Source organism: Pseudochaenichthys georgianus, chromosome 3 (assembly GCF_902827115.2).
Source record: "Pseudochaenichthys georgianus chromosome 3, fPseGeo1.2, whole genome shotgun sequence".
NCBI lineage: Eukaryota > Metazoa > Chordata > Actinopteri > Perciformes > Channichthyidae > Pseudochaenichthys > Pseudochaenichthys georgianus.
In genome coordinates this window covers 14690390-14715489 of record NC_047505.1, presented here as the reverse complement: position 1 = coordinate 14715489, position 25100 = coordinate 14690390, and the positions used below count along the sequence as shown (strand labels likewise).

At 44.1% G+C, this 25100-nt stretch overlaps 1 protein-coding gene and 1 long non-coding RNA gene across 3 annotated transcripts in view; one reads left to right on the top strand and one right to left on the bottom strand.

Moving 5' to 3' along the window:
* Positions 1 to 1387: 1387 nt before the first annotated feature.
* The window catches only part of LOC139433042 (uncharacterized), a 196498-nt gene continuing 172785 nt past the window's right edge, over positions 1388 to 25100 (bottom strand). Inside the window, exons 2-3 of the long non-coding RNA XR_011642615.1 lie at positions 1749 to 1804; positions 1388 to 1666 (exon numbers count right to left, since the gene is read on the bottom strand). This is a non-coding gene — a long non-coding RNA (uncharacterized lncRNA). The remainder of the gene's footprint in view (positions 1667 to 1748; positions 1805 to 25100) is intronic.
* Positions 18371 to 25100, top strand: part of LOC117462895 (solute carrier organic anion transporter family member 3A1-like) — a 129991-nt gene continuing 123261 nt past the window's right edge. For both annotated transcript variants that reach the window (XM_071206203.1, XM_034105264.1), the window contains exon 1: positions 18371 to 18856. In XM_071206203.1, the coding sequence (XP_071062304.1) occupies positions 18695 to 18856 (162 nt within the window). In that variant the 5' untranslated portion in view covers positions 18371 to 18694. The remainder of the gene's footprint in view (positions 18857 to 25100) is intronic.

The following is a 25100-nucleotide window of genomic DNA, read 5'->3' as shown; positions in this document are numbered from 1 at the left end:
TATTTACACACACACACACACCCCACTGCTGCTGGAGCCATGCACACAGAGGCAATGCAGGAAAATATATCTGTACCCTGTCTTCCAACAACAGCCAAATGTAACAACTCATCAGTTATGAAACACAGCTCCATGTCACATTTCCCGCATACCACCCTTCCCATCTTATAATCGTTCTGTTTTGTTCCAAATCGACAAATGGTGTGAGGAAAAGAATATGTGGCACTCTGTGCTTCTCCCTCTCTGTCTGCTCTCCGCAGGGGGTGGGGTGAAATCACACACACCCAGCAGCAGCTGCAGGCAGATTTGAGCCGATTTCTGCTGTTAATTTAAACCAGTTTGACCACTGAGACCTCCAGAATTCGGCGATTTTTTTACAAATCTATCACATTGCAGCAGCTCTGTTATTTTTACAGTCAATTTTATGATACCGTCAACCTCAGATACTGGCAAGCAATCTCAAAATAGAAATGTACTTACCAGCCTCTGAAGATCTTTTGGTATCCTGTTCGTGACGCCAATGTGTGAGAGAAACTTTTGTTGCAATGGAAATCAGGACACGGGAGGAGCAGGAATTCTGAATGTCAAACACTGGGATTTATTGAGAGATCCAACGGCCGGGAGAGATTACACAGCATAGTCACATTTTCATGTCGGCCACCTTGCAATCTCTGAAGACATAGCTCAAAAACATGGTCTGTATAACATATATAATATAGGAGTGGCCTATTTTCCCGCCTCTGGTAATCAACACCAGACCCCAAAAACAAAGACATCTCTATATCCGCCTTCAAACCCCTCACCCACAGGAAAGCAGAAGACCTCTTTGACCTTTGTCCTCCTCTAGTTACAGACAGAGCACAGGCAAGAAGAACTGAGAATCTTAAAATACAAAGAGACATCCTTATAATATTATCTAACAAGTATAAAGTGTTTCCTAATACTGTGTATTCAACCACTATGGAATATGTATGTGGGCAGACAAAACTGAGTTGTTCTGTGTGTGAAGTAACCTCAAGTCACTCGTTTGTCAAGACAAACAAGGGCAAGACTAGGCTGAGAGCAGAGGCTATACCCACCATCTTCGTGCATCGCCCTGTGGTCAAAAAGAGAAGGGCCCCTGTATCTACAAAGCCCATAGCTCATGATCATAGCGATAGTGTGAAAGGTGACACAGGTATAATAAGTATGAACTCTTAGTAACAAAAGTAATATTTCTTATTTTTAAGTGGTATAATATTTTAAATGTTCGAACATTTACAGTGCCATGTCTTCTACTTACATTAGTCTCAAAGATTGAAGGAAGAAGGGAAGGGATCACTGCCCTCCACCTGCCAGCACCCAGCCAGAGGAGCGCCAACAACAAAAACAAGCAAGGTGTCCCGTCATGTACCTGGAAGTTTGGGTTGGCAAAATGGAGTAAGAGAGGGACTTGAAAAACCTTGGTGGCTCTCTACTCATGTTGTTACAGTTGTCTTGGTTAAAGCTCTCAAGTTTTTTTTTGTGCCATTTCCACATCTTTAGAAAATATGAAAAAATTGAAGTGAAATCAACCTCTTCTCTGGAGAACAAACTTTGATTTCTCTGTCTTGTGAGTTTGCAGTCTTGCAGTTTTGCTCCTCCACCTGTAACATCACTGCCCCTCCACCTGCCATACAGTAGGTTACTAACAAGATTACTTATATAATACAGTGATAGAATACATGTTTAGTATGCTTACTTATATAAAACAGTAGTATTAAACTTACCTTGTGTTTTCACTCTCACTTAAGTCCCTCTCCCTTTGCCATCAATCCAAAATCAGCTGAGTTGCAACATTATACAGACAGGTAATAATCAACATAATCACAAGGACACAGTATGGCTCTGCTAAAAACACTCACTCTTACACGCACCAAAGTTATATTTATCTAATATTTAACTCCCTCCACCCCTGCATACAATCCCGTTTAGAAGCCCCTCTTCTCTAATTCAACAACGTTGGACAAAATGACATTAAGAGAACGGAATTTACAATTGAAAGGCTGTTCAACGTGTGTTGCTAACTTGCTTCGGTATCCTAGCTTGATCTGTTATCTGTAAACGTTCCCTAAATCTACTAATTTAGGGATAATCCACTGACATCCTTTAATACACATGTTAATTTGAATCAGATGTACTGATAATATCCGCAATATAAATCTTTAAACTTCTTCTTACCTTTAAAAGTCCGTCACGAACGGTCTATTATGCTGCAACTCCACAGCTCTGCTAGCCTTGGTGCTAACTTCCGGGGAACGATTGAGAGGCTCCACGATCCGCCATTGCTGTAAAAAAGTGGTCCATTGGAGTGAACGGAGATGTCATAACTCTTCTATTATATGGCTCTGCCCCAAACCATAGATCCGTGGGTGAATAATGTCAATCACCACAGTGTACACATTAACAACAACTACACTATTTTGGCAGTGTAACAATTAAACAAGAACTACACTCTTTTGGCAGTAACAATTAGATAAATAATAAACTGTCAGACTGACACTGAAGACAAACAAACTATTTTCAGCAATCAATCTGTTTAGTTGACTCTGGGTGACATGTGGCGATTTAAAAAAAAAAATCGTTTTTTGGCTGTTTAGATGGTGTTGCTCCATCTGGGTCACTGCCGGTGGTTGGGACGGTGGGGTCTTTGGCGACTATTTGTATAGCCTCATGTACATTAGTTAGGTGCTTCAGGAGATTGGCATTGCTGTTATTCGATGTGGACAATGCTTTTTGTCCTGCACACAGTTTACATTTGACCATAATATTGTGTGCGTCCTTTATCCCCACAAATTGAAAATAGTGGTTATATCTCCAAGTTGTAAATGCGCTGCAGCTCTCGCTGATACTTGCATCTGCCATAGTGTGTGTGTGTGTGTGTGTGTGTGTGTGTGTGTGTGTGTGTGTGTGTGTGTGTGTGTGTGTGTGTGTGTGTGTGTGTGTGTGTGTGTGTGTGTGTGTGTGTGTGTGTGTGTGTGTGTGTGTGTGTGTGTGTCATCTACACCACCTACCTTCACTGCTGCTGGTGAACAACTGTCTGTTGTACCATCCTTCAGATACCTGGGGAGCATTCTCTCTGAAGACAACACTATCGACAATGAGGTCCAAAACAGGATAAAGCAGGCGGTGGTGGTGAAGTCAATAGGGACTTGGCTTGGGAACTGGAAGGTCACCAGTTCAAGTCCCAGAAAGACCAAGTGCTACCGAGGTGTCCCTGAGCAAGGCACCGTTCCCCACACTGCTCCCCGGGCGCCGTTCAAAATGGCAGCACACTGCTCCTAACACTAGGATGGGTCAAATGCAGAGAAATAATTTCCCCACGAGGGATTAATAAAAGTCCATCTTATCTTATCAGCTTCTTTTGGGAGACTCCGGCGTAGGGTCTTTCAAAACAAGAACCTCCATCTCCGCACGAAGGCTTGTGTCTACCAAGCCATCTGCATCACTACCCTCCTTTACAGCTGCGAAGCCTGGGTAACTTACAGCCACCACATCAGGACCCTAGAGCAGTTCCACATACGCTGCCTTCAGCGCATCCTAGGAATCTCCTGGCGTGATCGTGTGCCTCACTCTGAAGTACTCTTGAAGACCAACTGCAGGAGTATTGAGGCCACAATTACTCAGCACCAGCTACGATGGCTGGGCCATGTAGTAAGGATGCCCTCAAACCGCCTGCCTCGCAGAGTGCTATATGGCCAGCTACACCATGGCCGACGCTCTGCTGGAGGGCAGAAGAAGCGCTATAAAGACCAGCTGAAGACTGCGTTAAAGAAATGTAAGATCAGACCTGAGGCCCTGGAGGACGCTGCTGCTGACCGTAACACCTGGCGCCAGCTGTGCTGGGATGGGACCCAAATGCTCTAGGAGGAAAGGACAGCCAGGAGACAGGAGAAGAGACTCAGGAGGAACACGCCTACAGTTGCCGTTGCTACTACCACCACATACACTTGTCCTACCTGCAATAGGATCTGTGGGTCCAGGATAGGGCTATTCAGCCACCAAAGAACTCACCGGTAGAAGTGGACGTCATCATCGGATTCGATGGACAACCATAAGCAAGCAAGCAAATGTGTGTGTGTGTGTGTGTGTGTGTGTGTGTGTGTGTGTGTGTGTGTGTGTGTGTGTGTGTGTGTGTGTGTGTGTGTGTGTGTGTGTGTGTGTGTGTGCGTGTGTGCGTGTGTGCGTGTGTGTGTGTGTGCTGGTGGTGGTGGTGAGCGTTGCCATGTATGGGTCCTTCTCACTTCGGTTAAATGGATTCCTTGCGTCCTTCACTTGCATCGTTTCCCTGCGACTAGTCCCTCCCACCAGGGAAGCATGGAGAGACGCAAGGAAACCACGAGAAGCAGGGAAATGAGTTTTAAGAGCAATGGGACGTCCTTTCCTCCGGAGCGTCACGTGAAGCGACGTCCGTTTGTGATGAGCAGCTCTGTCCCCGTTATTTCCACACACACCCCCGCCTCTGTTAGTACACATTTACTGACACAAACATTTGTATCATCTGTTGTAGACCCAAATAAATAAAATCAAATAAGAACTCATTCTCAAAAAAAATAAACGCCATTCTTAAAATGTATAAACGAACATTAGTTTGATTAATATTGATTGGAGTGCACAATAGAAATAAAATAATTGAGAGAAGAAAAAGAGATATATTATCTATCAAAACCCAGTTAGATTAACATTCATTGGATTGCACACTTTGTTTGTTTGTGTGGATATGTAGCAAATTAACATTTTAAATAGCACTTAATGACTGACTGAATGGAAATGACAATAAATGAAAATGTAAAACGAAAAAAGCGATCATGAAAATGTTTCCAAAAAATGAATAAAATGATTTTTGACCACTTTGTTGTTCAGATATATCACATATTTGTAACTAAATGATACATACATTAAAACACGGTATAAACTGAGGAGTGACTCCCGTGAGGTTCATGTATTTTCTTCACTCCTCTGGGAAACTGCTCTCATGTCAAGAAGCATCAGATCAGTGCATGCGCTGCATCGTCCAATCAGTGAGTGATACACAGTAAGGGGGCGGGGTGAGTGTCTGAGGATTTCATCGAAGGATGGTCTGGTGGTTTCTCGATTATAGCTCCTCCATTATCGCTCCTCGGTCCTCAGGCAAAAATAAGGCCATTGGGACGCTACTCAAGATGGTGCAGACAAATCAACTTCCGGTGAGACCGAGACCGAGGAGTGAGGAAATGAAAAATAAGAGAAGTGAGAAGGGCCCTAAGTGTGTGTGTTAGCAAGTGTTTGTGTGTCTGTGTATTTTCCCCATAAGGCAAGACCCGCCCAACTCTGTCTCTGATTGGCTTACCCTGAAATGTTACCCCGCGTTAACCAATCATCACTCCTCTCTGGTTACTTTCACTTTTCCATGGTACTGTGAGAGGACATCGCTGTATTCGCCTGTAAACTACATCCGCAGGGAGATTCGGTTCAGTTCCATCACATAATGTAACGCAGTAACGCACCCATTTAAATCACAGTAGGCCTAACTATAACGGCGTTACTGAATGGGAATAGGTAACTAGTAACGTTATTAGTAACCGCAAAAGGTAGTTGCGTTACAGTAATGCGTTAGTTTAGTTTGTAACACGTTAGTCCCAACACTGGTAAACACACACCTGATCACCTGAGAGCTGCCATTTCATTCAGACTGTTTAAAAAAAAAAAAACGGTCTGATTTGAACAACTCAATGTGTGATTGTTATAGCCGTAATAGTAGACACTAATAATACAGTAAACTATTAACACTGTAGGCTACATATTATTGTTTGCCCGTGGGATTAGGATGATTGGTAGTGAGAGCCGTGCTGCATTTTCCTCCGGTCGGATGTGATATAACAACACACTCTCACTCCCTAAGCGTCCAATAGCGACGTTTGGTCAGTGTCCGTGGCGTCCAATTGTGACGCTCCTAGGCTCCCTCAGCGTCATAAAGGGACGCAAATAGCTTTCAACTGATTGCAATTTATTCCCATCTGCGTCGGGATTTGACGCTCATGGAAGCACGGCATTCGTTTATGCCGGCTGCCCTTAAAGGCAATGTGAGCGTCCATTCCCATTGGATAACGGAGAATTGTACACCCGGAAGTAAGTATTCCTCTTACTGTCGATTGATTTTACAATGATATCTGCACTACTCATCGACTAAAAAACACCAGATTATCCTTGTTAATTACACAACATTGATTGGTTTAAATTGTGTGCAATGCTTTTGTATTTCTCCCCTTCGATTCGGAGAAACAAATATTTTTTCTGAGTAAAGGATGGCAGAAGACACTACACTACCCAGAATCCCCAGCGTCTATGTCACATGATCTTCAAATTTCTCCCTGCAGAAAAAGAAAACATGGCCGAAATTCGTTTTATTCTTGATGGAAAATGCCTATTTTAAAGTTAGTTTGGCCATTAAAATGCGTTTTGATGTAATTTGATGCGAGAAATATGAGTTGTTATTTCAGATTATGTGTGCAGTGGATGTACATGATCTTTAGTTTGCTAGTTATTACGAAGATTACTTCAGGAAATCGCGACGTTTTCATTGTTACCAAGGTGGTTGCTAGGGACGCTGCTATCGATATTATTTCTGTTATGTTGTGTAACTGTTTAATGGCAGGGCCGGACTGGGACAATAAGTCAGGCCGGGAATTATACACCCAGCCAGGCCACTACCAATTTTTTTTGTGCCATTCTGCTGGATTTATTTGTAAATATTTACAGCGTAGCTGCCCATAGTGATAGCCCTATAGTTTAAATCTACCCAATAATAAACATATGGACAGGGGTTACTATTTAAAAAACTGTGCAAATGTATTTGGGAACCTATCCATGTGAACATATTTTAAGTGGGGGTGGACCTCAAATCCTCTAGGGGGGTCTGGGGGCATGCCCCCCGGTAAGATTTATTTTAAAATGTTGGAGTTTAATGCATCAACCTTTTGAGGGGAAAATAAAGAGACTACACCTGGAACACCTATATGAAACAGAACTGTATACATTTCAATAATCATAAAATCATGGCCATAACCAATAACATATGAAAAACACTGAAAGTTATTTATTTATTTATTTATTTGTGGTTCATTTATAGTTGTGAGTGTATCTGTGCTCCTGAATCAGCCTCCCCTGTCTCCCTCCTCTCTCCCCTGCTCTTCTTTAAGAGGCAGCAGCAAAGACTAGTTTTAGCTCTCAACAAGTTTTACAAGTGTATCTTACCTTCTTTCTTTTTATTCATGCATATTTTACTAATCACTCCCCCCTCAAATGGAAATATGGGTTTACATAAATGGTGACCAAACAGTTTGAGCCTCGCAACCGTTCCGCGCCACACTATGCGCCGCATAAGCGCATAGGTGCGCCGTATTTGCGGCTCCCTCCGCGAGGTGAGGCTCCCTCCGCGAGGTGAGGCTCCCTCCGCAAGGTGAGGCCCCACGCAGTCTGTGTGATCAGCCTGTAGGGAGGGACAGCCCTGTCGGCAGGCCACATCATGTGTGGACAGACAGCACCCTGTGTGAGGCAGACCCACATTTGCGCAGCGTTGCGTTCACAATACATTAAAAAAAAGGAAATTCGCCAGGCCAGCAGGCCACTTAACAGGCCAGGCCATCGGGAAACCTCCCGGTCCTCCCGATGGCCAGTCCGGGCCTGTTTAATGGTGTTATCTTCATTGCTACCCCCTTTCCCGTCAATGTATAGTGTTGGTCCACAGCCTAAACATATTAGTTTAACAAAATCCGCATCTAAAGATAGCCTACGTTATTTCCCCCCTGTGCAATTCCAGTCTCACATCTCACAGCACATCGTCATTAACAGACCGAAAACATTTAAAAAAAAAAAATAATAATACTTTATTCCGAGTGTGCTTGCTTTTCTCTTTGAAAGTCATCACATAACGGCATTGTAATACACGGTTCGGCTGCATTACATATTACATATCTGCCGTAGTTCTGTATTTATAGAGCCCTGATGAGAAGACAAACATGAGGAACTGAAAACGTAACGTGGATCATAAATATATCAGCCATTAAACAACATCTTACATTTCTTTTCACACAATACGTCTCCTTGCAATATCAACACTAATTCGGCTCACTTTTATATTTGATCCAATTGGTAGATAGGCTGTATTTACACCATAAAGGTGCACAGCTGATATAAAGGGACACCTGGTGGTTAAAGCATGTTATTGAATTTAATTATTTTTATTATTAGATATTAATACGATCCCTATAAACTATATTCATTACTCGTTATTCTCTACTAATAGTTAATTAAAGACTGTATGTAAGGACTATTTTGCACATCCCTTTCAAGATTTCATGATTTTCTAAGGTTTATTGACATATCATATAGGCCTACACAACTGTGGTGTAGTTCTCCACTGAATGAAAAACTTGGGTTGTAGGTTCCTCAATAGTGCATTACAAGACATCTATCAATATTTGTGCATACCTCCAGCAATGTTAACTATGTTGAAGCACTTATTTTAACTGATATTATACATAATGTATTATACTCTTATAAGATGTATGTAGATATTTCATCTCTGGCCTTGTCAGGTATTGAACAATCAATAAATAAAGAACACAGAATTGTTGAATATAAAACACAGAATTTGTGTGATTATACTAAATGATTTTCAAATAAACACAACTGCATATTTAACTGTTACACATGCTGATGTAACGCAAATGTTCCAACTTGGGATCAATAAAGTATATCTTATCTTAAGCTGATCAATGGCTACTGCCATATTTGCAAAATGTGCCTCTGAACCTTGACAAGTGCATGTTTCAGGCTTATCAATTAATGTAATGTAATGTTATCACAGGGGTCACACACATAAGACCAGCTGTTAAATAAAGCTCTTCTGACCTTAGCTGGCATGTGGGTATATATATTAATACTGCCCATAATGGGCACAAGCAATTTTCACCCATTTATTAATTATATGTTTTAGATGTGAGTGTTTCCTGTCCCCTAAACCTCCAGGGATGTACACAGTTTAATACTGGCAACTTCTTATTATGGGAAATACGAAAACGTCTTTTAAAACTACAACTCCCAGTAGAGACGTGCCATAGAGAACATGTTGCGAAACAGAATAGCCAGCATGTGTAGTTCTGGGGACGGGGTGGGGGAGGGGGGACGCGGTGGACCCGTTCAAATCCAGTTTTGGACAGTCTGCCGTGGTTCCATCCCATTTCAAGTGCTGTTCGAGAATCGGCTTAACCCTCGGAGCACACTCTCCAATCACAGAGCTTGAGGACTATCACAGGGTTTGTCAAACAGAGCACATGGTGTAGTCCAAACGATAGCTGGGGATTCTGGGTAGTGTAGTGTCTTCTGCCATCCTTTACTCCTGGGAATGGACGCTCACATTACCTTTAATGGCAGCCGACATAAACGAATGCCGTGCTTCCATGAGCGTCAAATCCCGATGCAGATGGGAATACATTGCAATCAGTTGAAAGCTATTTGCGTCCCTTTATGACGCTGAAGGAGCCTAGGAGCGTCACAATTGGACGCCACGGACACTGATCAAACGTCGTTATTGGACGCTTAGGGAGTGAGAGTGTGTTGGATATAAAAACAAAGCGATTATTGTTGTTGTTGTAAACTCACGTGGATTAAACTACATGTATTAGTGCATTCATTTCAATTCGCGAACATATGATACATTAAATGATCGTGAGGATGATGATTGAAAATCGTTTGCTTGAGCCGGGCTGCATTTCCTGATGAAAAAACATAGCGATGGTTTTGTACTTACACCTACGTGAATTAAACAACATTATTTTGTTAAATAAAAACATGGTGATGTTTTGTAAATGATTACATGTCTGTTATTTGGCACAGAATATGATCCTATCCGTGACATATGGATCTTAACAAATATCCGATCAGATACCTGTAGATCTATCAGCTGTTTATTTCACATGAGTTCCAGTGTGGCAGCTTTTCACGGCTCCCCCTGGTGGATCCATGATCCATTGCAGCTGGTTTCATTAAAATTACATTTATATATCAAGGGGGCGTATCAAGTCCTGTGGAGAGGTTTTCCTTTTCAGCAGGCGCCCACCCCGTGCCGATCACGGACCCGCACGGGTAGGCGTCTGAAATGAAGCGCTACATCTGTATATGGGCAACTCTCCACCTATCAGGGGAATGAGAGACCGCTGGAAAGCGCTGGAGACGCTGTAGTACATATGCCAGGCCTGTAATGGCGCATTTCCACTGCAACGGGGTAGCCCCGTTTAAGCGTCCTGGCTCAGGCCTCGGGCTGCCTCGCTGGCCGGCCGAGGCCGTGGCGCATTTCCATTACAGTTTAGGACCTGGGGTAGCAACGCAGTGTAGGCGGGGCGATCAGCCTTTTGGCGGGCTTTTTGGGCGGAGCGACGCTGAGTAAAACTGCAGTGGCGTCATCTTCAATGCGACACAACTCACAAAACACACACAACAATGGAGGATGTGGAAGCGATCGTTTACTTGTTTCTTGGTGTGTGGCTTGTTATCACAGCAAGAAGGAAAATGATCACAGCAAGCAGGAAAGTGATCACAGCAAGCAGGAAAGTGATGTTTCAAAGTAGGCTGCGTATAGCAAGACGAGATGCAGAAGAAGCTGACGAGAGAGTTGTGGAAGTCCTACAACGCTGCAGAGACTACAACAGGACTTACTACTCGGTAAGCTAACGTTCGCTAACTAGCCATGTGTTTAGGCTCACGCTCACAATACGACCAAAGTGTTTCAAAATATTTAATTAATTGTAGCTACCACTTTTACGTATTAAAATATGTATGCTTTTGTTTGTGTATTTCAGAAGTTACGTCGCCGCAGACCATGTGTTTGGATGCTCGACCGAGCTACCGAGTGGTGGTCTGTGATTGTTCCATCTTTCACACACACTCAGTGGGTGGATAACTTCAGGATGTCTGAGGAAACATACACCTACCTGTGCAACAAACTGCGGCCAGCGATGGAGAGACGGGACACAACATTCCGCGTGTGTATACCTCTAAAGAAGAGAGTGGCCATCGCACTGTGGAAGCTTGCTACCAGCTCAGAGTACAGAAGCATTGGACATCTTTTCGGAGTGAGCAACACTACTGTGTGCCGGTGTGTGCGAGACTTCTGTGCCGCTGCAGAGGCGTTGTTAGTACCGGAACTAATTCGTTCACCAGACCGGCAGAAGTTTGCAGAAATGGCTGCCTACACTGAGAACAGGTGGGGGCTCCCTCAGTGTGTAGGTGCTATTGATGGATCACACATACCCATCTTGGCACCACAGGAATACCACTGTGACTATTTCAACCGGAAAGGCTGGCACTCCATCATCCTTCAAGGAGTTGTAGATGGAAAGGGACATTTCTGGAATGTGTTTGCAGGAATGCCTGGGAGCATGCATGACGCTCGGGTTTTGAGGCTGTCCTCATTGTGGGAGTTAGCCAGTCATGGTAACTACTTTCCACCTTGCACCAGGGACATTGGTGGGGTGAATGCTGGCTATTACATGCTTGGAGACAATGCCTATCCCTTGCAAAGCTGGCTCTTAAAACCCTTCCCAGACACTGGACGGCTGACAGCAGAACATGTGGTGTACAACAAGAAAATTTGCAGCGCACGGGTTGTGGTTGAGAACGCATTTGGTAGACTGAAGGGAAGGTGGCGTTGCCTCATGAAAAGAAATGACTGTGATGTTAAACTTGTGAAATCCATGGTGCTTACATGCTGTGCTCTGCATAACCTCTGCGAGAGACATGGAGAGGACTATGATGATGGGTGGAATGCACCAGCAGCCGCAGAGCCTGGGGTAGCAGCGGCTCAAGGTGCAGAGGAGGAGGGCACTGACATCAGAGAGGATTTGATGCGCTACCTGAATACCTAAATATGCATTGTATTGTATTCATTGTATTGAACATAAATAAATCCTTTTTTTTTTTCATATACATGTGTTTGTCAAATGTTTTAAACAAATATTATCTGAATTGAATATTTGAAATTCAAGCACCAGTAAGTACTGCCCCATAATAACAGTTGAGGAAATATCAGATCATGAAAAGAAAATCTTTCTAATAAATTAAGCGAATATCAAAGCTAACTATAAACATAAATACTAAAGTGTAAAACACAGCAAAACTATATTCATAAATGCAAGTGTAAAATAGTGTGGACAATTGTAAACTTGGATGGAGGCTAAAGTATCCACAACATAAAATAATATATTAAATATAACCTCAATCTTTCTTCTAGACATGTTAAAAGCTTGCTTGAATGGGTTATAGGTTTATTTTGTTCTCTCATCTTTGAAATATATAAGGAATGTGTTGTTTGAGTCTAGTAGAACGAGGGTATTACAATTGAGAAATGTCTACATGTATTATATATTTATCATATATTAATACTATTACAAAATAAACATGTAATAATGTTTTAGAGGAGGACCTCAAGCTAGCAAACTCAATTTCTTGCTTTAAATCTCTTAAAACTAAGGGGCTTTTTCCTAACTGATGGTGTTTGTTATTCCTTTATAAATTCATGTATGTTTATCCATCCATCCATCCATCCATCTTCTCCCGCTTATCCGTGGTCGGGTCGCGGGGGTAGCAGTTCCAGCAGAGAGCCCCAAACTTTCTTTTCCCTGGCGACATCAACCAGCTCTGACTGGGGGATCCCAAGGCGCTCCCAGGCCAGCGAAGAGATATAATCCCTCCACCTGGTCCTAGGTCTACCCCTTGGTCTCTTCCCAGCTGGACGTGCCTGGAACACCTCCCTAGGGAGGCGCCCAGGTGGCATCCTAACTAGGTGCCCGAACCACCTCAACTGGCTTCTTTCGACGCGAAGGAGGAGCGGCTCAACTCCGAGTCCCTCCCTGATGACCGAACTTCTCACCTTATCTCTAAGGGAGACACCAGCCACCCGGCGGAGGAAACCCATCTCGGCCGCTTGTATCCGCGATCTCGTTCTTTCGGTCATGACCCATCCTTCATGACCATAGGTGAGGGTAGGAACGAAAATGGCCCGGTAGACAGAGAGCTTTGCCTTCCGGCTCAGCTCCCTTTTCGTCACAACGGTGCGGTAAAGCGACTGCAATACCGCTCCCGCTGCTCCGATTCTCCGGCCCATCTCACGCTCCATTGATCCCTCACTCGAGAACAAGACCCCGAGATACTTGAACTCCTTCACTTGGGGTAAGGACTCATTCCCTACTTGGAGTGGACAGTCCATCGGTTTCCTGCTGAGAACCATGGCCTCAGATTTGGAGGTGCTGATCCTCATCCCAGCCGCTTCACACTCGGTTGCGAACCGATCCAGTGAGTGCTGAAGGTCGCAGACCGATGAAGCCATCAGAACCACATCATCTGCAAAAAGCAGTGGTGCAATCCTTAGTCCACCGAACTGCAGACCCCCCCCCCCACGACTACGCCTCGAAATCCGATCCATGTATATTACAAACAGGATTGGTGACAAAGCGCAGCCCTGGCGGAGGCCAACCCTCACCGGAAATGGGTCCGACTTACTGCCGAGGACCTGGACACAGCTCTCGCTTTGGGAGTACAGAGATTGGATGGCCCTGAGTAGAGACCCCCTCACCCCATACTCCCGCAGCACCTCCCACAGTAACTCCCTGGGAACCCGGTCATACGCCTTCTCCAAGTCTACAAAACACATGTAGACCGGATAAGCGTACTCCCAGGCCCCCTCCAGGATCCTTGCGAGAGTAAAAAGCCGATCCGTCGTTCCACGACCAGGACGGAATCCGCATTGTTCCTCCTCAATCTGAGGTTCGACAATTGGCCTGACCCTCCTTTCGAGTACCTTGGAGTAAACTTTCCCGGGGAGGCTGAGTAGTGTGATGCCTCTGTAATTGGCACACACCCTCTGATCCCCCTTTTTGAAAAGGGGGACCACCACCCCGGTCTGCCACTCCTTCGGTACCGTTTCCGACTTCCACGCAACGTTGATGAGACGTGTCAACCATGACAGTCCCTCAACACCCAGAGCCTTCAGCATTTCCGGGCGGATCTCATCCACCCCCGGGGCTTTGCCACTGTGGAGTTGTTTGACGACCTCAGTGACCTCCCCCCGGGAGATTGGCGTTGATCCCCCGTCATACTCCAGCTCTGCCTCTAACATAGAGGGCGGAGTTGTCGGGTTCAGGAGTTCCTCAAAGTGTTCCTTCCAACGTCCCAACACTCCATCAGTTGAGGTCAACAACGTCCCATCCTTACTGTACACAGCTTGGATGGTTCCCTGCTTCCCCCTCCTGAGGTGTCGGACAGTTTTCCAGAACAACTTTGGTGCCGCCCGAAAGTCCTTCTCCATGTCTTCTCCGAACTTCTCCCACACCCGCTGCTTTGCCTCGGCCACGGATGAGGCTGCTGCCCTTCGGGCCTGTCGGTACCTTGCAACTGCTTCGGGAGTCCCCCGGGATAACAAATCCCTGAAGGCCTCCTTCTTCAGTCGGACGGCTTCCCTGACCACCGGTGTCCACCAGGAGGTTCGAGGGTTACCGCCCCTTGAGGCACCTAAGACCTTGAGACCACAGCTCCCCACCGCGGCTTCGGCAATAGAGGCTTTGAACACCGACCACTCTGGTTCAATGTCCCCAACCTCCACAGGAATTCCCGAAAAGCTCCGCCGGAGGTGTGAGTTGAAGGCCTCCTGAACTTGGGCCTCCTCCAGACGTTCCCAGTTCACCCGAACTACACGTTTGGGCTTACCAGGTCTATCCAGAGGCTTCCCCCGCCACTCGACCCAACTCACCACCAGATGGTGATCAGTTGACAACTCCGCCCCTCTCTTTACCCGAGTGTCCAAAACATACGGCCTCAGGTCCGATGATACGATAACGAAATCGATCATGGACCTTCTTCCTAGGGTGCTCTGGTACCACGTACACTTATGAGCATCCTTATGTTCGAACATGGTGTTTGTTATGGCCAATCCATGACTAGCACAGAAGTCCAGTAACAAACCACCACTCCGGTTCAGATCAGGGGGGCCATTCCTCCCAATCACGCCCCTCCAAGTGTCTCCATCATTGCCCACATGTGCGTTGAAGTCTCCCAGCAAGACTAAGGAGTCCCCTTCAGGAGCCCCATACAGGACTCTTTCCAGGGTCTCCAAGAAGGCCGAATACTCTGAACTGCTGTTGGGTGCATAAGCATGTATGTTTATATCTTCTCTAAATAAAGATTATGTGAATCTGATTTTTTTTCTGTTGGGTGCCATTCATTATCAACAAGAGATAAGATAAGTCAAAGAAGTACTTTAATGATGGCAGTATACAAAAAAAAAAAGGGTCTATCAAAAAGGCATGCCATTAAACAATACAAATTAAAAATTATAAACTGTATTGCAGCCAGCATACATGGCATTGTACAAATAAAATGAACATTTTAAAGAACATAAATAAACAAGAAAGTACACATTTAAAAAGTAACTAGAAAAAATATATATAATATGTACAATAACTATTAATGTTATTTTAAGTTGGACGAGGAGGAGACGGGCCACGTCGGCTGCCCAGTCCCCCTAGCACCTCGCCAAGAGTGCACAGGAAGGCTAGGTTGAAGGTCTCTGTTTGAGCGGCCTCCTCCCTTGCCTCCTCCCTTCTCAAGGCGGCCTCCTCCCTTCTCAAGGCGACCTCCTCCCTTCTCAAGACCGCATCCAACTCCCATCTCCACTCAGCAGACGCTTTGGCCCAGTCCAGGTGCCGTTCCTGCTGGGCCATGTGCTGTTCATGGTGCCGTTCCTGCTGGGTCCGATCCTCTCCTCCTCGTTTCCTCTTGCCTGGGTGACAATAAGATAATAATAATTAGCAATAAGGAAAAAACACAGGACAGGTACAGGTCACACAAGGATATAAGAATAACATGTATAAACAGAACAACAGTAAGGTGAACTAAAGAAAGTTCTGGCCCTAGATGTTTACAATGATTGTGAAAGTGAATTACATTATGTCCAGCCTGTTGATAATGAATATAAATATATGTATATGATTGGATGTCACACACAACGGTACTAGCTGCTTACTAGCTAAGACTTTACTTGTAACAGAGCATTTCCACACAGTGGTATAGCTTATTTTAATTACTGACGATGGATGATCCAAGGTTTAAAAAAACAAAACACAATTCCAGTCGTTTTGCCATTTCTATTTCTTACCTAGAACCACACGCTGCGGTGTCGTGATGGCACTCGGTGTTGGTGGTTGAGTCGGGTTAGGGTCTTCGGCTGGTGTCTGTGGTCGAGCTGGGGTCCGTTCTGGATTCAATGACGAAGTGGACGGAACACTGCCATCACCCGTTGTTCGGGAATGTTCCTCCCCACAAGTCCCAATGTAATCATCTAGAACAGCAAAATCACTTGTTAATTCCACAAACTACTGCAGCACAATACTAAATAGCAACAACAACTATAGAAAAGAAAAACTGAACGTAAACAATGGCATATATGGTGTTAGCAAACAATAGACTACTGCAGCACAATACTAAATAGCAACAACAACTATAGAAAAGAAAAACTGAACGTAAACAATGGCACATATGGTGTTAGCAAACAATAGCTCTAGCTAAGGCTATCTGCCTTAGCTAGCTATGTAGCTCTTCGGAGCTCCATAAAAGCATGGGTTGTCGAACATTAATGTAAGGATAAAATAGACTTCTTTGTTAGAAGTGAGCGTACCTAGCAGGGACTCCAGTAAAGCCGTTGCAGAGTCCAGGCCTCCCTCCCTCCCAACGTTGGCCGGTCTGTGGCCGTAAATCTGGTCCAACAAGTCGAACCACTTCCATTGTTTGCGACCCGCACCACTCGTGTTATTGTTGTCCTTTATTAGGCGATATTCGCTCTTCATCTTTTTAAGTTTTTCCCTACACTGCAGGAAAGTCCTCGAAAATCCGCGTTCGGACATCTGTGCAGAGACATCCTGAAACACTTTCACATTTCTTGTTGTTCCGTCGAGCTCCCGCTGGATTTTATCATCCCCAATGAGATGAAGGAACGTCGTCACCTCCTCGGTCGACCACGGTGAGCTTTTCTTAACAAACGTAGACATTTTTGTAGCTCCTCCGTTTACAAAATGCTGTTTATAAAAATGCTGCAAGCTTGTTTCTAGATATATATGCAACGCTAGGGATGAACTCGCGCGCGATCTTGTGACGATTCTCTCTGACCAATCAGCAGTCGAGAGTGTTGACGTCACAGCCCTGGCCTGGTCTGATAAAAAAGAACCACGATTTTATGGGGCCGGAAAAAAAGGGAAAAAGTACCCGCTAGCCGGTACTAGGCTATATGGAAATGCCACCAAAAACTGGCCTGGCCGCTTGAGGACGGTTCAGGACGCTTAAACGGGGCTACCCGCTGCAGTGGAAATGCGCCATTAGTGGCGCTGTAGTCTGCTACAAAAGCACATTCAGCCCTTGCAAAAACAGGGCTGGAAAAGAGCAAATAGAGCGAAATGAGGCATGGCTAAAATGCATGATCTGTTTGGTATTTTGAAAAAATAACTTCACAGACATGTTTTATATAGGTATGGCCCTACAATATATGTTTCAAATATAGCATGATAGGTCCACTTTAAAAGAGCTGTATTATACTGTAAAAGTACATTTTTTTGAAAAACACTACAGGTGCAGAGGAGTACAAATGAATGAACTCATATAAAAAGGAAAGTTCTCCAGTTGAGTATAAGACAGTTCTGGAAATGTTATTTAAAATATGCACATGGGGCATTATCTATTTTTTACTTTTGCTAATTTATGAGACATCTATAGACAAACACCTAAATGTGTTTTTTGAATGTTTTCTTTTCACTTGTTTCCAATATGGCATGTTACTTAAGCAAATTAACTCAAAATTGACCAGACTTATCAAATAAAATATGTTTTAACCTTGCCTTTAATCAAATGAATTCTAGATTGAAAATCTGCTTGTTTTACAAAGATTTGGTTTAAAGTTACACTTTTAAATGCAAACCATGTCACAATCATATTGCTCTACTGCTGTATAAATCTGCAAAGTAATATCAGAACATTCATTATTGACAAGGGAAGATGCGCTGTGTCACTTTACACTGCTGATGTATCAGTGTGTGCTTATGGGGCATCCTTCACTGGGTGTCCTGATGCATTTTATGTGGCGATGATTAAAGTCTGCACAGGTGAAATGATGATGTGGGGAAACACATTGACACGAAGGGGGGGGCGTTACACCTCCCTCGTTGTTTTTGGTGTATAGATGAAGGGGGGAGGGGAGAGGGGAAGGAGGAGCATCATAACGAAGGACGAGCTGAGAAACCAAAATCCAGCCGGTACCGGTCCTGGGAATAGAATGCAACACACCGGATGTGGTGAAGCGGCGTCTTGTAGTTTCACGTCGTTTATTAAGCCGTCATACATACACATGCGTAGTCAACGTATTTTAATATGATGTGATCGATAAGCACTGGCTGGACAGAGCAGAGGTCGCTGACGGACTGCGCGTAATGCTGAGTGGAGAGCAGTATTTCTCGCTGTGTATTCCAGCCTAGACGGGCTATTGACAAGAGATTCGCACTCGTTCTGCAGTGCAGCTCGTCATTATTACCAGATGCTCTCCGCCGGACCGGACCCGTTCAGTTTCATGCCGTCCAAGCCGACCGGAGCCTGAGCCCGAAGGATGCAGGTTAAAAACCAGATCTGCACCGAGCGGAGCAGCACCGACGACCCGGAGCAGGATGACAACCAGGAGAAGAAGACCTCGTGTTTTTCCAACATCAAGATTTTCCTGGTGTCGGAATGCGCTCTCATGTTGGCACAGGGCACCGTGGGCGCTTATCTGGTGAGTTCCCCCCCAGGGCAGTGATCCACCGCGGACACAATGTTGGTGAACGTCGTATGTGTCAGTATCTCTCAGGTAACATCGGGTTAACGCAGCGCCCTTCAAACCGGCACACAGACACACAGTGAGTAACGATGCGGCGCTTCTCACTGATGCGGTTAATAATCATATTATTCTGATCACATTAGAATAATCACATCCTCCAGCAGCCATGGGACCGCGGTGCTCTCACTGATTGATGACTTGCTGCGTATTATCCATCAGGCCTATGCACCATCTGCATGACACAAAGCGCGTCACAGCGGCCGTAAAGGCTCCACGTTGTTGTTGGACAATTTCATAGAGCTGTAGGTTATGAAACGAGTGGTCAGGAGGTCTATCAAACCTGCCGGCTCTGCTTCATTCTGCAGCCTGGAGCCTCGGTAATACAGGAACCTTTTGACACTGGAGGATATAGGCCTAGAAGATGACGTGATCACAACAGAAGCGACTGTATCTTAGTGTTTTCAGAAAAGCTCCCTATATTTGATTCTCATTTACAGTGTACTCCCAATCACAGTCTTGTCCATTATTGTGATTTTTTTTTGGCTTGATATTGTTAGAATGCTGTCAAAATCGAGGGATTTCCCCATGTTAGTCGACAAACCGACTAATTGGTTGTTTATTCCCATTAGACTAAGATTTCTTTAGCTGATTAGTCCATGCATTTTCATGCTGATTTATTTCTAAGAAACATATGCACATCTATGGTAAACACAAGGGTTAAAGGGGTGCTTTTGCATCATCTTTATGAAGACACTCAGTTTTACAGATATGTCAATTGAATCAACTAATCGATTAATTGAGAGTTAGTGAACTAGAATTTATTGAGTAAAGGGCAGGCCAATATTAGAGATAAGACGTACAGAAAATGAATCAAGGATGTACAATTTACTAGAAATGTGAAGTTAAAGTAAATGTGAAGTTAAAGCAAATGTGAAGTTAAAGCAACCCCCCTAATACCAAACATATTAGAAAACCCATGTACTAAAACTGTACGTATGTGATGAATGGATTTTGAAGGGCACTGCGTTTAATGGCAGCTGTTTATGATGTGGCCAAAGCCAACTACAGTCATTAATTGTGTGGCCCACCCACATTATAATACGATACGATATACTTTATTGTCCCCGTAGGGACATTTGTTCTGGACTCCGTCCTGCAGTTCCACATACATGTATACAAACATAGTATAGACTTTAAGAGACATACACATATCATCAGTCACCGTTTGAACAAACACAATAAACAGACGCACATACTGACAATGGCGACCTTTTGCACAACCCTCATGGCCAACATTGGCCACTGACTCATTTTATTAGTCAGAATTGGCCTCACCACTTACTGTAAATGTGTAAAAATATGAATGATCCCACTTTAATCATGGATTATTATTTGCCTGATCAAAGCCAAAGCCCCTGAAAGGCGTCAGCAGCAAAGTCTTGATACTATAAATAATTGCACATGCCGTTTGGGGCTTCATTTTATTGTTCATGAGGGACAGAACACTTAGTTGTCAAATTACCCGCCTTCATTCTCAGTCATATCAACTAAATCCAGGAAGGAATTTAACAACAGAGGCAAGGTCAGCTGCTTGACTCATTAGATCTGACTTTATAAACAGTATTTCCAAATAGCGTTTTTCTTGAGATTTCGTACAGTTTTTAAATGGACCTCTTCTATATGAAAAGTCTGACACTTCTGTCGTGATTCGGGCTATACAGTATGTAAATAGAAAATAACCTACCATGTTCTTGATGTAAAGGAAGATTTTGCTTGTGGGTTTGGAAGATAAAGCAACACAAATCTGAGGTGTGGTGTCGGACCTAAATTACTTTAGACTTGACAATATAAAAAAAAGACTTGCAACTGGACTTGACTTAAGCACCAATGACTCTTGCCTTCACTTTGACATGGACCTTTTGACTTAAAAATACTTGATGCCCTCCACAAGCCCATCGATTACCACATTTTAGTTTTTTTCAAGCCAAAAAGTAATAACTCTCCCTTCATTTTCTTAATTAATGTTAACGCCAATCATTCCCAGCAAGTCGACTAAATCCATAAGGTTAAAATTGTCTGGAACATTCCGCCATGAACCAGCAGAACCAGTTGGAAACGATTTTGCAAAAGATCATTTGTTTCCCTGAGCAGGTGGTAAACAGAAAACCTGTAACATACTAATTACTAGTTACGAAATGGCAAAAATGGCATTAATTTGGTAGAGAGCACATTATGACTAAAAGATTAGGACCATGGACTTGACCCAGGACTTGACTGTCTGGACTTTGGACTTGAGTGCAAAGACTTGAGACTTTAGAGATAAAAAGGAGGCTTTGTTTAGGAAAAGAAGAACCTGCCTTGGTGAAGACTGCAGCTTGGCACCAACAGTAGTGAGTTGGTTTTAATGTGTTTTGCACCAGTTACAAATTCCAAGTGCATTAGCGTTTACCTTGAAGACTGTAGTGTATATTTTCCCTTTTTAAAACTGTAGAAACACTGCTTAATTCAGCCTCTTTCTCGGTTCACAGGGAGTGTTTATCTCTCCTCTTTTTAGAAGCTTTTCTTCTTCCTGTTTCAAACAAATTACAGTAAAACTTGAGATGGCAGAGCTATAATGACTGAAGATCAACACTGTCAGCTAAGCATCACCTGCATTACAGCTAAGTCTGTTTTCATCAATAATAATAATAATACATTTGATTTATAAGCGCACTTTTCATTTGCGTAAACAAAACTCAAAGTGCTACAGAGTAAAAAAGGGTGAAACAAAAACAACAATTCAAATAATTAAAACAACAGAATAAAAGCAGTGACATTTATGCCGGCATGGCAAAATGTGGGGGTTTTAAAAATCTAGTAAAAGGCTATTCTAAAAAGATGCATTTTAGGCGGGTGCTAGTGGAGCCTCACAGATGGGGGTGCTGCAGCCCAGTGGCAGGTTTGGGAAGCAAAACTGGGTTCAGAGTAAGAACAAATAACAATTGTCCGGTACCCGGATTTATAAGAGTTGTGAGGACAAGAGGACCCCAGCTCTCTCTCTCTGCTCCGGATCAGCTGATCGCTGCATGGTGCAGCTCAGCGTCTCTCTCTCTCTCTCTCTCTCTCTCTCTCTCTCTCTCTCTCTCTCTCTCTCTCTCTCTCTCTCTCTCTCTCTCTCTACACAGAGCGGTTCCGCCGCACGTTTAACAGCTTCATCTTTGTCAACCTTTCTTATGTTCTTTCTCTAACACGTAATGAAGGTTATTAAGCATTTTGGCTCTGCTGTAATATTGACCGCCATTTCCTTTATGAAGTGAACCAGCCTCCCTGTCTGTGTCCTCCCGCTGTCCACACATCCCCGGACTGTGAGACAGACTTGGAGGAGCACAGGGATGTCAGTATTGTTTATGAAGCAGGGTATAGAAAATACATTATTGAAATGAAAATACAATGTACTTCTACAAACAGTGAGCAGCTGGGCAGCTGTAGCATGTGTATTGCAGGCATTATACACAGAACAATGGGGGCTCTCCACCCTTATCCACAATGTAAAGTAATTCACACAGCCTCTTCCCTCTTCTCTCTGTGAGGAGCAGCAGGTTCAGCTTTCAGAGCAAAGTAACAAAAAACTAAAATGGCATTCATTTTTTTAAATATGTCATCTAGTAATAGATTTATTTATTTTCTTCTCAAGAGAGCACAATGTGTATTTTATGTTGGTATTTCAAAAGATCTCCTGGGGAATAATCCCCCCAGACCCCCCTGCAGGGGTTGGGTTTTCAGCATGTCAACTCTTTCACCTGTGGAGAAATTGCAGGATCGGCTCCAGGTTGACCTTTTTATTTACTACAAGACAAATGTGCCTTTTTATTTCTTGAAACCAGCTTGATTGCACTAGGATTTGAAAATACACTGCCGGAACAAATCTGCCACTTCCTTACAGAGCCCCTCCTCCAACACACACGAACGCCACATGACCAATGAGGGCACGAGATAAGGTTGTGCACGGATGGAAGGCTGACAGGCAGGTAGGCCATCCAGTTATTTTAGCCGGGCCGGCTCAGATGATTGGTCGTGCTTTTTACAATACTACGGGTTCCACAGAAAAGGCTGCTTGATTTTTTTGTCAAAGCACTTCAGATATTCATTGCTATCGGGATGTTAAGAGCATTCCATGGAATATAACAAGTGTATCTCGAGCCGGTTTCTCAAACTTACCTACCACACCTTTAACTTCCCATGGAAATGTATCGGAAACTTACTGGAAATTGACCGAAAATGTTCCGCCCCTTTGCAACCCTAAAAGCCAAACACATGCTGTAACGAAGGTAACTTCGTTACTATAGACTGACGGCTTTGGGGACCTTGTAATATTGCACATGTGGGTTTGCACTTTATATAACGACTTCCTTTTGCACAGTAAGAATGTCACTCAGCACTTTAGTGAACAGTTTGCACTTTATTAGCATGATTTGCACAGTACAGTTTTGACATGGCCTATTTGCAAATTTGTATATAATATATACTATTTATTGATGTAGTCGTTGTTAAATGATTAAACCGTATTATTTGGAATGTCGTCTGGCAGATGCTGGTCGGTCCTCGGCTCCACCTGAAAAGAGAGGGGAGTTATAGCGAGAACGCCGAGAGTATTTATGATTGTGTAAGATTGACAGCGGATGAGATTAATCATTGTGTGCAGATGTCCTGTTTTAGCGTGTATACATCATGACGTTAAGTTGCATTAATTGTAGAAGTGAACACTGTGTAAAGGTTACGTCCATTGCTTACCCATGTTGTTTCGTCCGGTGTCCGCTCCAGTGTGTTTGGCCAAAAGGTCCTCGGGGAAACAAACACTGACTAAGGAAGGTTCCGGGACGAACCAAGTGGCGGGATGGGCGTAGGGGTTTCTGTTGTAGTTGGGAATGCATTTCTATATATTATGGTCGGTTATAATGTGGGGTTTGGGGTTAACTTAACAGCTGGCTATAAACCACTGATCATACATGCACCGAATGTTATAGATTATCGTTATACCAATTATGATGACATGTGTATCAATAATTGCTCACCTGTGAATGGTTTCTCCCAATAAGATCCTCTATAAAAGAGCCAGTCTTCAGTCGGAGGAGATGGTTGCTGGCTGGCTGTTCTTTATGGTAGTGTGTGAAATAAAGACACTATGGTGTGCAACTCTACCTCCTCTCGTGTGTGGTTCTTTCACTGGAAATCCAGCTGCTAAAAGGGTCACTGTCTCACAAATGGTGTCAGAAGCTGGGCCCACACTACAGTGAAAGGATGCCGAGAGTTGGAAAAAAAGATGATAAGGAGGACCAAGAGGGGAGAGCCGCCTCGTCAGTTGAGCCAGGCAGCACAGCGGAGTCCAAAACCGAGGGGAAGCTGGAGGAGCTAGCAGAATTGTGACGACGCTAGTTCGTGTTCAAGCGGCTAAAGATGAACAAGCAGAGAAGGCGTCCTCAATTCAGGAGTGCCGTTGGAGAAGCATGCAGCAGCAGTGTACTGAGATACAGCAGCAAGTATCCAGGATAGCACAGGAACGGAGACAAGAAGATGATACTCAGGACAACAGCCAGTTTCACGGAAGAAGTGAGTATCAGGACAGGGATTATGAGGATCGTGGTGATGATGAGATGTCCAACCAGAGGAGACATAGTCTCCAACAGAAGGAACCCTTGGCCCATAGGGAACCCAAATTGCTGCCGTTATCGCCAGAGGATGACATTGAACAGTTCCTGACAACTTTTGAGAGAATAGCATATGTCTGCCGCTGGCCAAGAGACGGATGGGCCGTGCGCCTTGTTCCCTTGCTCACCGGTAAAACTCGTAGTGCCTATGTGATGCCTATGTGATGATGGACATGAAAGACAATTATGGGAAAGTTAAAGCAGCAATTTTGTCAAAGTTTGAAATCACACCGGATACTTACAGAAGACGATTCCGGTCCCTGAAGATCGAGTCTGACGAGACTCCACAAGAGCTGTATGTTCGTCTGAAGGATCTCTTCGTCAAATGGGTAAAGCCAGGAAAATCGACGGTGGAAGAAATATCCGAGACAATTATCCTAGAGAAGTTCCTGAGGATGCTCCAGCCTGAGCTAGAAATCTGGATAAGAGAGCATGACCCCAAGACAGCAGCGGAGGCAGCACGCCTGGCAGAGGTTTTCACATCAGCCAGGAAAGAGAGCCGGGATGCCACCCGC